We start from the raw sequence: 15,704 nt of genomic DNA, 5'->3' as shown, positions 1-15,704 counted from the left end.
GATTTTAATAATGCTCTGACTATTTCATCCTCCGAAACTGGCCTTTCAAGTATGTCCCTTTCCGTGGGGGTGATTTTAGTCAAAGCATTTTTCTCCAAAAATTCCCTGATCTTCTGCTCTTTCTCTCCGTTTTTGGCCTTTTTCTTACTGTCCGTAAATATCTGCTCAAAGTATAATCTAAAAGTTTCTGCTATATCTTTGGTAGTATAGAGCACTTTTCCATTTTTATTCTTAATTTCCCCAATGAAATTTTTTCCTTTTTTCTTTTTTAACATTCTGGCTAAAAACTTACTTGATTTATCTCCCCATAAATATTGTTCCTTGGCCAACCCTTTAAACGTCATCGCCGCTTCTTGGTCCAAAAGGTCCTTCAGCTCCATCCTTACCGTTAATAACTTTTTAAATACCAGGTCATTTTGGGGCAGACTTTTTTTTTTATGGTCTTGTTCTAAACAATGTATCTCGCTCATTAATTTATTGATTTTTTCGGCTCTCATTTTTTTCTTTTTAGATTGCATAGATATCAATATTCCCCTTATATAGGCCTTGTGCGCATCCCACAGCGTGTTACTTTTAATTCCCTCTGTATCATTAAATGTAAAATATTGATCGATCTCACTCGCTATTTTTATCCTATCCTCCTCCCTAAGCAATAGCTCCTCATTCAACCGCCATCCAGAGAGGTTCCTCCCTATCCTTGAGATGTTTAGGCATAGTTTTACCGGGGCGTGATCCGAAAGAGTCATCACTTCTATTCCTGAATCCATCACATATTCCAATAGCCCATGGTCTATGAATATGTAATCGATGCGTGAATACGTCCCATGGACTGCTGAATAGAAGGAATAATCACGTGACTGGGGATTTTTTGCTCTCCATACATCCACTAATTGGTTGTTATATAGCTTTTGAGCTATATTTTTGTGTGCTGCGCTTCTCATCTTTTTAACCTCCGACGAACTATCGACTTCCGGGTTGAGGCCGAAGTTTAAATCTCCCATCATAATTACATAACCTGCTTTAAAGTCCATAAGTTTATATAATATCTTATTTAAAAAACTAATTGGGTTGCTATTAGGAGCATAAATATTTACTAAAGTACACTCCAATTCCTCTAATGTACCTCTTAGGAACAAATATCTTCCCTCTGCATCGCACATTTTTTCCTTCAACTGAAACCTTATTCTTTTGGAAAACCCTATCGCTACCCCTCTACTTCTGGCTGAAATGGTATCACTATAGAACCAGACCGGGTAGTTATTGGAATATAATCTAATGTTTGATGCGAGGGAGATATGTGTCTCCTGTAGAGATATAACGTCAGCCTCATAGCGCTTCAATTCTGCTAAGATCTTATGTCTTTTTATTGGGGTATTCATGCCCATCACATTATAGGACATAAATTTCAGGCCGTCTATTTTACTATTGCCCATCTATTTGTCCTACGTTCCTTGCCCTACGTAGGTACTTCTTATCTTGTTTACTAAGGTGGTCCACATTTTTCCTCCACCCTCCCCCACCCCTCCCTCCACTTTACTTCCCTTCCCCAACCTTATACCTTCCCAACCTCCCCTATCTACCCCTCCCTCCTTCCCTTCTTTACATCCCATACCCACCTCCCTCCTTACCTTCCCCCTTCCCCCCAACTCCCTTGGCCTGTATACGGCCTTTGTTAGGTTAATGGTCGTGCATGCCCCTACCATCTCCTAATCTATTTGTTAAGAGGGTTTGGGGCTTGTCCACCTGCGCCTCTCCCGCCTCTCCCCATGAGACAGGAGGTATTACATCCCACCATCTTGTTTAATTTATATATTTTCCTTATTTCCTTCCCCTTTTCCCTCCCCTCCTTTCCCCGGACCCATTTTTTCCCCCTACAATGAGCCCATTATTCCATCTGCCAACCAGGAAGAATTGGCGGGCGTATTCCCAGTTTCTCACAAAAATCTTCCAAATCTTCCGGGAAAACCAGCTTCGCCGATTTACCATCTTTGTTCCCTATTAAACAAGCAGGAAAGCCCCATCTATATTTAATGTTCTGAGCTTGCAATTCATCTAGTAGGGGTTTCAAAAGTCTTTTCCTTAAAAGCGTCTCGGGTGCCATATCCGGGAATATCTGTATTTCTCTCCCTTCATATACATGTGGGGTTGTTCCCCTTAACTTTTTCCATATTACTTCTTTCTCATCGAAATATGTGAAGCGCACTATTATGTCTCGGTCTGTCCATATCTCTAAATCTTGTTTTACCAATTCTATGGATTCTATCAATCCTTGGTGGAGCTCCCATCTCATTTCCCCAGCAGGGGGCGAGAATACTGTTTAGTATTACTCTTAAGTCTTCGCCTTTTGATTCCGGGATTGAGCGCAATTTCAAATTTTTCCTTCTACTTCTGTTTTCCTGGTCTTCCAGTTTATACAGCGTATTCCTTTGTGTTTGTTGAAGTGTTCTTAGTTGATCTTTAACTTTGTTTAGCTCTATGGCTTGGAGATCCATACGATTTTCTGTAGCTTCTACTCTCTCTAGTAATCCGCCTAAGTCCTCTCGGAGCCCCCTGATGTCCATTTTGATTGCATTCTCTAATTTTGAAAGCATTTCTGCCATTTCTCCTTTTGAGGGAGGAAGATCTTCTGTCCTAATTTCTTCCGTTTTTGCTGCTCTCGCAGTCACTTTCTATTATTGTGTCCTCACTGGTATGTTGTGTTCCTCCACCCTTATGTTTGCCCGATCCCTTCTTGTATTCTGAGATGGTTGATTGTCTTTTATCCAATCCCGCTTCTTTGGGGCTTGCTCCTTGTGTCATATACTGTTGGATCGACGTATCTAGACTCTTATCTTTTATGTTCCGTGCGGCTCCACTTTTCGCCATCTTATTTGCTGACTTGCTCATAGTTCAATCTGTCTCCAGATTTTGTGGATCCTAGACACCTCGAAAACTCTTTCCCTTAAGTCTTAATTCATCGATGAAGTCGCTTCCTCCAGCGGCTTTCCTTCTATGAAAGCTGATCATCCAGTTTACCTCTTTGCTCCCCGCTTTTACTTAGGGAATCTCAACCTTTTTCCACTCTATGTCTATGTTCCGCTGGCAGAGTCCCTTGGGGGGACCCCTTAACACTAACTTCTTCTCTCAGAATAATAATACTGCTCCCTGTTATATTTTATTTTGATATCTTCCTCCGCTGCGTAATCTGAGGGGGTTTCTTACCTAAGCGACATGTAACCTTTAACCGCGCCAAACCTCCCCTAGGTAAAAACCTATGGATCCTGGGGTTGACAGGTCACCCTGATAACCTGTCGAGTGCTTAGCGCCTCCTATCTTTCGATCTCCAACCTCGCATGGGGAAATAAAATGGCTGGGCTGTAGAGTTTAACCTCTATTTCTTATTCCTAATGTGATTCACAGGCAGAGTGGCAAAGGTTGTCAATATCTTATCCCAGGGGAGGGGGGACCAGTCAGCCATTTAGGAACTCATCTCTATTCTCCACTAATAACAGAAGAGTCCCTTAAAAGGGAGAGTAGGATATCCTACATTTAAGGAAATTTGTACTGATCTGGAATGCGCACGGCAAAGAGAGAGGAAAAAAAAACGAAAAAGCAAAAGAAAATCCCTGTAATCAGATCGTGCGATTTTCCTCTTATTGTATAATGTATACGCTATTACAAGCGATTCAGGTAGTCTATTCAATTCCTGCTGCATGAACAATATGTGCTGACGGCGAGGGAAGCAGGAGGAGGAGAAAAACACAAAAAAACGAAAAACAAAACAGGAAGAGGAGAGGAAAAAAAAACCTCCTCCCCCCAGTTATATTCGTCTAGCGTTTCACCGCAAGAAAAAGAGCTTAAAGTAGCATTGCAGATCTCTTTGCGATTAATTCCTCCTACCTTAATTACTCTTCTAAGGTTCTTACAGTCAGGTCAAGGTATCTAGTCCGCTCTTATGTGTATCCGGGTCCGCAAAAAAGTAGGAGCAAAGAAAAACCTTTTTTAATCCCACGCCATTAAATCCACACTCTGATGTATATAAACTGCTTTTCTCATCGATGGTTGCTCAATGGTATAGATGCTTCGCCCAGCACATGCATACACCCCTGGAATAGAGGCAAACCTCATGGACTTCCTCCACCTAACCATGTGAGATTTGTCCTGGCGGTAGGTATTTATCCCTTCATTTTGAACCATGCGACTTTTTCTCCCCTATTATTGCATATGTGCCAATGTCGCATGCACTTGCGATAGTCAAAGAAGTAATGTTTAAGCTTATTTAAGGGAAATAATGCGTGTTGACCCTGCGGAACCACTGCTGTTTAGCGGACCACTTTCCAAGTTATCATCTCCTGGTATACTGAGCATAGCCATTACCATGTGCATATATAATAAAACTACGATCCTGTTAAGGTTTATACAACCCTGCAGTTGCTTTAAATTCAAAACTGTCGATGGAAACATGCACCAAGGAAAACTTTTCCGCAGCCGGCTTCCTCATCTACTTAACAAAGCTCCTTTTGACCTGCATACATTTAACCCCATAGACACGTTATTTGTTTCCCCTGGTTAGATGTATATTACACAGCAACAGTATTGTGACTTTAAGAATGTTACCGTCCTTGTCAATGCTGTGTCTCTTTCCCACCGGTCTCCTTCTAGTTTCCAGGCTCCGGAGGGTCTCCTCCAAATTCCTCCGAGGTCCTGCTGCATAGCCAGGGGGTATCCGTTGTGCACTGGAGCGGAGAAGAGGGGGAGGGTGGGCCGGTCGAGGTGATGAGGAGGCTGGGAAGCACCGTACTCAGGGCTGCGGGATGTTAGCAGCACCGCACCGAGCGCTTCCACATGTCTGGGCTGGGATCTCTCACCTCCCTGCTCCAAACCATGCCTTGCTGTTTGTTCGTCGGTGCGGTGAGCTTAGCGCTGGCAGGCCCCTCCCCTCAGGCGGACGCTACGTCCTCACGTTACACATCCGCCCTGCTCCCCCTGCAATTAGGAATTTTAAGAATTTTTTTTTTTTTGTGTTGAACACCACTTTAAGTAATGATAACTTTATTTCCAAATCAATAGGTCCATAGCAGACATGTAGACATGGCTCTGGTATTGACGTTGGTGTACAGGTGTAAGATCTGAAGTGGTTAAATATCTGGGGATTGTGCAAGTTCACAGTCCTTTCTCAACAGCGTTGTTGTCCTGTTCACTAGAACCTTGGTGTATGCTGAGAAAAATGGTTTTAAGAATTGTTAATCAAAGCAGGACCACTCATACACTGTCCCCGGGGTGGGGGGGGGGGGGGTGACCAAGAGGGCACCATAAATAAGAAGAACATGATGTAGGGCACCTTCCTAGCCCAAGTATAGTGAATAACTCAGTAGACCTTGTGATGATGTGACAAGCAAAGAAGAGGACTTCAGCATATTCAAAGGAAGGTAAGTAAAAAATAAAAATGCAGCAATAGGAAGTTGATAAAACAAAACGAAAAAAAAAATTAAAAATCGTATACATAGGGGTTTATTTACTTAAACTGGAGCATGCAAAATCTGGTGCAGCTCTGCATAGAAACCAATCAGCTTCCAGGATTTTTAGTCAAAGCTTAATTAAACAAGCTGAAGTTAGAAGCTGATTGGCGTAGCTGCAACAGATTTCATTTTAGTAAATCAACACCATAGAGATACTAAAGTCATTGTAAACCTCAGACATATAATATGAAGCCGCAAAGTGGCTAAGTGGTTAGTATTTCTGTGTGGTAGCACTAGGGTCGTTGGTTTGAATCCCAACCACGCCACTACCTGCCTGGAGTTTGCATGTTCTCCTAGTGCTTGTGTGGGTTTCTGCTGGGTACTCTGGTTTCCTCTCACACTCCAAAAACATGCTGGTAGGTGAATTTGCTTCTATCTAAATTGGCCCTAGTCTGTGTATGTATGAATGTGAGTTAGGGACCTTAAACTGTAAGCTCCTTAAGAGCAGGGACTGATGTGAATGTATGAGGCTGGGTTCACATATATGCAAATAGGATGCGGGTTTCCCTGCATCCAAATTGCATGACAGGCGAGTGTGACCAGATTTCAATAGAGCTGGTTCACGCAGGACTGGGCCTGCCACGGTCCGGATTGCAGAAGGGTTCTGTGCGTCTTTGGACCTGGTTCAGTTGCAAATTCAGGCAGAAATTCGGACCAGAATCGCACCTGAACCGGTGAACAGGGACGCACCGAAACCCATGCTGTGCGCCGCAGCTGCACATATGTGAACTCAGCCTAATACATACGTAAAGTGATGTGTAAATTGATGACACTATATAAGTACCTAAAGTTGAAAAAATTTTTAAAGCATATCTTTCTATACTGTGTACTTGTCTCTATCCAATTCACTCATATTGATCTCTCTATGCTGCCTCATTCCTCTGTTGTTTGTATGAATTGCTTCTGACAAGTTTTCTGACACCAAGAGATAAAATAGTGATGAGGGAGGAGAGCTCCAGCACACAGCCTGTGATTAACAGCCACAGATATTCATGTTCTCTGTGTACTATGTGTGTGTGCGCGGGGGAACGGGGGGAGAAGCCCCTCCCCTTTATCTAGTCAGGGCTCAGAGTTATCCTCGCTGAGATTGGCACTGTGAGACTTCAGTTTCCTGCCCCCTGATTTTCATAGTTAAAAGATCTTGTGTAAAATCTGGACTTGGGATGACTGTGGAGGACAGAGGGCTTCAGATAAACAGGTACAACTTATGCAAGAGGGTTTTTTTTCATTTCTGTGTATCATCCAATGCTAGTTTTTCACTGGGTATATGTTTTCAACCACTCTTAAGTCAGCAGAGTTTTTGATGTTTTTCTCAAGTGTCACTAACAGGTAAAAAGTGAAAAAAATGAATTGGCGTTGATGTACTGTAGAAGCAGAAAACATTTAATTCGCAAAATGAATGTTCTTTAGCTAAGTAAATGGGGTAAAGCTGTGTTGACATTAAATAATCAGAGAAATAAAATGAGTCCTGCACATGGCTGCATGATTGTAGTGAGTACAACTTCACATGACTAAACTAGGTGAAGATTAGCTTTGCTAAGTGAACATTCTCTACTCCTTTAGTAAACCAACGATCCCATACTTTATCTAAATACATGTCTAGAAGAAGTATGTTCAGGTGACATTACAGGAGAAATATGTGTTTTGCTAAGGGCGGGAATTTGTTACAATGCAAATGAAGGAGGAAATATATATTTAACAGGGTGCATCAATGCTACTTTGGTTTGCAGACTGAGAGGACTGAGGAAGGTGAAATAAAAAATTTCTTTAAAAAAAAAGCCCTTTTGACAAGGGGCAGTAACTGTAACACCAGGACAAATAATTACCATTTTCTGAAGCCTTAATGCTTCTCTATATCTTAATATCCTAAGTAACGCGGAAGTACAATTGAGTTTTTTGTTTCTAATTAACAGAGGAAAACCAACTTTCATACTGTATATAGGTATAATTACAAAGACAAAGATACATAAGATTTTGATTGTGTTGGGTTATGGGTAAGCTTCTCAGGAAAGTCTCCTGTTATTTTAAGGCTACTGTTCTGCAGGCTGGCACTCATCTACTGCGATAAGTGTTTAAAATAACACATTTAGCTGTAATATCAGGTCTGGTGCCATCCCTAGAAAAGACTTAAAGAAAAATGAATTCTTGCAAGGTCAAAGTTGTACAAATTTTGTAGTGTGCGTTGTAGTCATCCCTCTAAAGGTTTCTAATTTTAAAATATATTTTATCCACACAATATCCATTCGCTATTGATGCTGGTTTAGAGGCTTTCCAATTTTTTGGAATTAGGCTCTTGACCGCATTTAAAAAAGTGTGGGAGCAAAGACTTCTTATACTTAGGAGCAGGGAGAAGTGCATTGTGGAATAAGAGGACCCAAGAGTCCGGGGGGGATGTTAAGATGATGATTTCTGCTATTAATTTGGACATTTGATCCGAGTAAAGCTGTCCATATACAGTTTATTTTTCAAACTGCAGGCTGAATGAAAATTTTTTTTTTATTTCTTCATTCACTCAGCACCCACTGAGTGGATTTCGATCAGCGCATGGCCAGCTGTAGATTTAATTGGTGTACATTGCCAGGCCAGGCTACATCTTCAGTACAGTGGAGAAATCTTGGCATCCCACCTACTTAGGTATCCAAATCTATGCACCACTGAGCTAGGACTTCCTGGATGGCAGGCTATGGGGTTGCAGGATTCTGTGCATTTTGTCAAGGTAGAGTTCAACAGTGGTGGGTCTTCCGAGTACTGTGTTTGAATATGCCTCTGATAGTGTCTACCAGGTTGGGGCTTCTTTAGCTTCAGGTATGCTTCTGATGCTTAAGCTGTTGTGGTGAGACCCATTCAGTTTTCAGTGTAGGACAGTTCAGTTTTCAGTGTAGTTGTGAGGTGTTTCTTAATCCCCTAAATAGGTTAGAAAGGGTGTAAGTTGAGGGAAATGCTACCTTCTTCCTCGAGTCTGACCAGTGTTTTGAGAATTGTGGGCTTCTATCCTACCTCTGCTTTCAGAGTGTTCTCTGTGCAGGCTTTAAGGGAGTCTGTCACTTATTCCATTTGGCTGTTAGTGTCCTGCTGCTGAGACTGCCCTAGGTTGCAATCTGGTCGGTTTTTAAACTGTGGCCTTCTGCAGTGAGGCAATGATGCATGGATCCAGACCATGCTGTGACCAGGGTAACAAATGGGGAAAGTTTCTTTGTGCCTTTTCTCCCAATAGTAACTGTGGTTGCTTTGTCCTGGTACTGTGAAAAATTACATGGTTTATTGACATCTGCTGCAGTGACCACTGCAATGCACTGTGACTGATATGATAAGAGGGAGTGAGAGTAAGTAGTATGGGGAACAGCCTTGTATGTAGCTTCAAGCACACTCAAGAAATGGCGAATGTGCACACTTGGATTTTATTTTATTTTTTAATTCTTGACAGACAACTAGAAATGGCAGAAAGGCTCAAGGAGGTATGGGAAAGCATGCAGGGTTGCATAGCAGGCCCTGACACAGGCACATAGCAGGCCCTGACACAGGCCCATAGCAGGCCCTGACACAGGCCCATAGCAGGCCCTGACACAGGCCCATAGCAGGCCCTGACACAGGCCCATAGCAGGCCCTGACACAGGCCCATAGCAGGCCCTGACACAGGCCCATAGCAGGCCCTGACACATACTACAATCTTGTGGAACTCTACAAAGGGTGGAAGTTGTCATATCTGTAGTATTAACCACAATAATGCCCATTGTTTTGGTATAGGATGTCCACCAAGCTCTCATAGTTGTAATGGTCAGGTATCCATAACTATCTTTAGCCATATTCGCAACTGCAACATTCGCAACATTCGCAACTGCAAATTACAAAACATATTGATTTAAAAAAAATATATAATTCCTATGGTGTACTTGGAATGTTCATAAGTGTTGGACAACCATATAAAGTTGAAAGAAAACCGTAGTGACATTTAATCTCATTCCAAGCTTTAAGAAACGTAAGTCTTCCCTGTTGTAACATTTCTTCAACACATTGCCTAAGGAATACCTAGGGTGCTGTTCATTTCAAATAGCTAAAGTTATCCTTTAGAGCAAACCTGTCCATAGGATTAAAGTAACAGGTTCTCCTGAATAATAATACAATACACCACATACTGAGAGGAAGCAGAAGCGGTCACATACTCACTTGTACCAAGTACCAGATATTTTCAAAAGTTCCAGCTGGGAAATGAGGCATTGGCAACAAGTTTACTGTCCAAATTATGTGCTATAACATCTAGATATGCTCACAAAATAATTACTAAAAACAAGCATGAATCATCTATTTTGTAAATGTTGTCTTATTTTGCAATCCTAAAATGCTGGCTTCTTGATGCAGTAAATATATCCCAAACTTTTGTACTGCCCATCCAATTTATTGGCAGAATTCTGTGTTGTTGATATAACAGACAAGCTTGCACGCTATTCCATCAGTAAAAGCACTTTAATCCTTGGCAGTAAAACAAAATTAGTATTCAATTCAGCTGAAGAAACTTTATTTTATTTTTTTATTTTGTGCTTAAGTGGTTGAAGGGTTAGAACCCTTGTCAGGTGTTAACTGCCATCTGTGTCCCAAAAGATTTCCCCTACCCCTTAGCCCTTGTACACACGGTCGGACATTCCGACAGAAAATGTCTGATCGAACTGTGTTGTCGGATAATCCGACTGTGTGTGGGCTCCATCGGACTGTTTCCGTCAGAATATCCGACGGACAACGTTTTAGAGCTGGGCTAGAAATCTTTCCGACAACATGATCCGATCAGACTTTGTCCGATTGTGTGCAGAGAATTCCGATCGGACAAAGTGCCACGCATGCTCAGATCAAATTCCTAGACCAAAGCTATTGGCTACTAGCCTGAACGTAGTCTCGTCGTAATGAAATTACTTCATCACGTTCTGAACGATTGGATTTTCCGACAACTTTGTCCGACCGTGTGTGTATGCAACACCAGTTTCGGACAAAATCCGACGGATTTTGTTGTCGGAATGTCCGACCGTGTGTACAAGTGCTTAGTGACAGGGAATCAGAGGGACAGGACGTGATCACAAACTTTTCTCATAGTCACACAGACATCAACAGTTATTGTCTGTTTATTTTTATTAATCATTTTATTTATTTTTATTTTAAGTAGGGTGAAGAAAAATTAGAACTTTTTTTGTTTTTATTGCTTTTGTGCCTTCCTGTTGCAGTGTTTCCAGTTTCTCCCATGTCTTGTCCTGGTGTCACAGGGAAAATTCCCAGTGTAGTCATAAACAGAATGAAAAAAAAAAACACCCCTTCCTTGTACTACTTACATATGCACACCTTTGTATTTGTCATTACATTTTTAAACAAAATCGAATTACTTCCCATTTTTCAGTAAGAAAATCAAAGGCAGCTGATGAGAGACGGAGGTCTATTGCTAAACAGGCCAGGGACGACTACAAGAGGCTGTCAATGCAGGCAATTGAGAGAGGAAGTGTGGCTGCAAGGGCCAAAAATTTTGGAGAAGCTAAACGACCCCCTTTACCACCAAAACCAAAGCCAACTTCATCTACACATAGCAACTGTGGGATAAGCAGGTACAGTGAAACATATTCATTTTAGTAATTTCTAGAACGTTTAATGTAAAATTGATTGGTAAAAGCCAAGGCTGTGGCAAAAATAGGAGACTCTCTACTGAGCCAATAAAAATGTAAGTTAAGATAAAAAATTTGGAAAGTTTTGAACATGGTAGATATACATAAATCTGTTTTGGGTTGGTTGTCACTTTTGTCAATTTGTGATCAAGTGTTATAAAAGAGTGTCTAAGCTTAAGGTTTCGGCATATAACTTAAGCAGTTTGAATCATTTTCCATGTCTTATTTATTCTGAAAAGGTTTGTCTCTTTTTAAGAGTGTTAATGCTTGCCCACCCTCTGTTGCATCCTTCACATACCTGATATCCCTATGTTCCAGTACAGCAGCAAATCCTGCTGTAGGGCCATTAAAAATATGAGGTGGGAGGGGCAAAGAAATTTGTGCTGTCCACCTATGGGACCGTGGCAGACTTTAGACATTTCTAGCTGGAATTTAGCTGGTGAAAGTTAATTTACATAATTACCTTTTAATTGATTTGTTTTGTTGACACATGTTCCAATTAACTGTAATGGCACTTTCAGATGCCTATATAAGAAAAAAATTGCGTAGTAAGCTACAGTCAGTGGTTGACAGCAAAGAAGGAGCATACCACCCTTCCCCCCATCATTGTGGTCCTTGTCATGTGGCTTTTGTTCCTTTCTTCTGAAAAGGAACATTTTTTTTTTTTCCCCTATACTTTTTGTGCTATCTCGAGCTGTTATGGCTGTATATGAGTTTTATGTGTATTTAATGAGTTATGGTGTATTTAATTATAATCTGAAATGCAAAGAATTACCGCTCTAAGGTAATGACTTCTCCCAAAACAGCTGTCTCCACAATCCCACAGGGTGCTGGCTCTGTTTGCAACAGGAACTAAAGTAGAAAAGATGTAGCTGGATAGCCGCACTCCGAATTATTCAACTTTATTTCAAAAATGTAATGAAAATCATAGCATCTAGGCTGGTAAACAGACTAACTGCACAGCCGCTGACATGTTTCACACCGAACATGGTGCTTAGTCATAGCTCAGCTCATTTCCTATTTTAGGCTAGATATGATAAGTAATAACAAAAATAAAAACAACAGTTTGAAAATGTATTTTTTTGTAATGCATCAATTATTGTATTTTTTAAGGTCTGACAGAAGACAGGGTGTAAGAAGATTAAATTCTAGCTGCACACGCGATAATATCATCAAATGGTATAAAGATGAGCAACTTCCTCTTTATGCTGGATGGGACAGATCTGGAACCAGCATTGCACCTTGGTTTCACGGTAAGCACTAGTTCAGTACTACCTGGTGGTGTCCATATACTGAACAATGTCCTTGCTCCTAGAAGGAAAGTAATTAGCACAGACCTTTATTCAATCCAAATGTCAGATTTCTACACAACGTGGGCATCTATGAATAATTTAGTGGTGTACAGCTTTTTAAATTCTTAGTGATGCCCCTTCTGGGCCTGCTGACCCGTTTCCACTAGACTGTCATGAAGGATATCAGAAACTAACACAGTGAACATATAATTACCTTTGAATAGTAAAAGTTTGCTGCTAATTATGTGCATAGTTAGTCCAAGGTAATTTCAGAGAAAAATAAACACTTAAATGATAGGCTAGGTGGAGGAAGAGTCCACCTCTTGTTCAATCCTTATTGAATTTGATGTACCACAATATTGCTGCATTTTTACCCAATTCTCAGCAATTTAACTTGTGTGGGAAAGTAAACCCTTAAGCCCCATACACACTATAAGATTTTCTGCTGATTTTTTTCCTTCAGATTTACCAAAACCATATAATATGAGGTCAAACATTAGGAGTTTAAATTTGTATGCAATCAGGCAGGCCCTTGCACTACATGGTTTTGGTAAATCTGAAGACAAAAATCACCAGAAAATCTGAATGGGTGTATGGGGCTTAAAAGTGTAACTATAGCCCAAACTTTTTGTTCGTTAGGCTACTTTCACACTGAGGCCAAAATGCGCCGCTAAAACAACAGTAAAGCTCTGCTAAAAATATGCCCCAGCACCTCAGTGGGAAAGTGCCCTTATAGATAGACTTGGAAACAGTTAACACTCCAGTAAAATTTTCATTGCTGCCTCTGAGGCGATTTACTATCTTCAGGGCTGCCAGTACGGGGGTATAGGCAACCTTCCTCCAAACTGTCTGAGTTCTCATCACATGATTCTCAGCATCATACCATTCGAACATTTGTCTGCCTCTGCTTGCCTCCTGATTGGTGGCTCACCCTGTCATGGCTGCTCTGTGCTCTCCACCCTCATCAGACCCTATACTAAGCCAACTTACCATACACTGTACCTGTACTGTTCCCTCTACCATTATACCCTGTGCTGTGCCAGCTTACTATACAATATACTGCATTGTGCTCTCTGCCTCCCTTAAACCCTGTACTTTGCTAACTTACCATACACAAAGCACTGTACCTGTACTATGCTCTCTACCCTCATCAGATCCTGTACTGTGCCCCCTAGCCTCATCAGACCATGTACTGTGCCAACTTAAAGCAGAACTTCAGTATTTTTTTTTTCATCTTTTCATCTATTAAATCCTCTGCCCTTGTTTTAACTTTGGATAGTGAAACATTTTATTTCTGCCAGTAAATACCTCATACAGCCCACTTCCTGTTTCTTCTCTAGTAAAAAAACTAGACTTATGACATCATGCACAGCTCTACTCTCTCTCTCTCTTATGAGAGTTTGCCAGCAAGGGAGAGTGGATAAGTTGTCAGAGGGCCAATGAGAGCTGCAGAGCTGGAGGTGTGCCTCTGTGTAAATCCAGGAAGTGAACAGGCAACATCTTCAGCTGCCCACACTTAAAATGGTTGCAGCCAGACATAGTGGAAGGAGATTTCTGCAGCATATTTGGCAAGTAAAGAATCACAGTACATATAAAATATGCAACATGGCTGGAGGGAAGCTTCAGAATGGCAAAGATGTTTTTATTACAAAGTATGTGAGCAGACTGCAGTTCCTCTTTAATATACAATGACTGTGCCTGTACTGTGCTCTCCACCATCATTGTGCCCTGTAGTCTGCTAACTTACCATACAGTATACCTGTATTATGCTTTCTACCCTCAACAGATCCTGTACTGTGCCCCATACCCTCATCAGACCATGTACTCTGCCACCTTAAAGCGGAGCTCCACCCTAAAGTGGAACTTCTGCTCATTGGAACCCTCCCCCCCTCCGGTGCCACAATTGGCACCTTTCAGGGGGGAGGGGGGTGCAGATACCTGTATAGTACAGGTATTTGCACCCACTTCCGGCATAGATAGCCGCAGATTCTGCGGGTATTTATGCCACTTCCTGCGGGTACCCCGCTGTCTGCTGGGAAACACACAGATCCCAGAGACAGCGTGGACCATCTTTATTGCACAGCGTGTCTCGCGCATCCGCAGTAGGGAAACGGGAAGTGAAGCCGCAAGGCTTCACTTCCTGATTCTCGTACCGAAGATGGCGGCGGCAGCACCCGAGAGCCGAGAGAGATCGGCTTCGGGTGCCGACATTGCGGGCGTGCTGGGCGGGCAAGTGTCCATATTTTAAAAGTCAGCAGATGCAGTATTTGTAGCTGCTGTGCTGACTTTTAAAAACAAAAAACAGCGGAACTCCCGCTTTAATATACAATGACTGGACCTGTACTGTGCTCTCCACCAGCATTGTGTCCTGTAGTGTGCTAGCTTACCCTACAGTGTACCTGTACTGTGCTTATTACCATCACCAGACCCTGTGCTGTACCTTATACCCTAATGATTCCCTTTACTCTAATCCAAGCCCATGCCTTATAATAGGAGGAGGGGTTTTTAAGTGTATGGATAGACACTAGGGGTGGAGGGGAAGGACTGACATTTACTGGAAATCTAAATTGTACAGTTGTCATTAGAACAAGAGGTGATAGTAAATTCTCCATTGAGGATATCTGTTGTCTTAGTGACAACTGTCTAAAATTTTCTAGTCACTTTGGAAAAAACCAAAACAGGAAGCTAAAAAAATCTCCCCAATATCAAAATGGTCAACAAAAAAATGATTTCAACCACTGGTGGAACCACCACTTTAGCACTTTAGTTAAATCATTCCCATTCAGACCTCTGTCAGCACCACCGGCCCACAGATGTAGTGACAGCTGAACCTTCCATTACCGAGCCTTACTGACAGGGATCTGCACAGAGCCCTATGTGACTATAGAGATACATGGGCCCAATTACATTGTTGCTCTGCCTTCGCACACACGTGTTAATGTACATTATGCTGCATGTTACTATGCATTGTGTTACAACAGCCCATTCATTTGAATAGCCTGCCATGGCAATCCAAACAAAGGTGCATGTACCGTTTTTCATAACGCCGTGCACTTAAATAAACAATACTGCATTATCATGCCCTTAAGGTGCCACAATACCTTTGCTAGTAAACTATGTATGCCATGATGTATGTTCGCTATTCTGCATGGCTCATTGCATGTTTTATGCTGTATCTTCACTATTATACGCTGCCTCATTTCCTGTGCCACGCTGTACATACCCTATTCTGCATCAGTCCATTCTGTTTTGTACAATCACTAGCCTGCACCCCCTCA

The 15,704-nt window shown here is 41.8% G+C and overlaps 1 protein-coding gene across 1 annotated transcript in view; it reads left to right on the top strand.

The window, feature by feature from the left end:
* Positions 1 to 15,704, top strand: part of SH2D4A (SH2 domain containing 4A) — a 174,252-nt gene that overhangs the window by 137,260 nt on the left and 21,288 nt on the right. Inside the window, exons 6-7 of the mRNA XM_077476200.1 lie at positions 10,876 to 11,077; positions 12,248 to 12,387. Of these exons, the coding sequence (XP_077332326.1) occupies positions 10,876 to 11,077; positions 12,248 to 12,387 (342 nt within the window). The remainder of the gene's footprint in view (positions 1 to 10,875; positions 11,078 to 12,247; positions 12,388 to 15,704) is intronic.

The sequence above is a fragment of the Lithobates pipiens genome, unplaced genomic scaffold, assembly GCF_037356315.1.
Source record: "Lithobates pipiens isolate NorthernLeopardFrog02 unplaced genomic scaffold, aLitPip1_a1.2 Scaffold_13, whole genome shotgun sequence".
NCBI lineage: Eukaryota > Metazoa > Chordata > Amphibia > Anura > Ranidae > Lithobates > Lithobates pipiens.
This window is presented reverse-complemented; position numbering and strand designations above follow the sequence as displayed.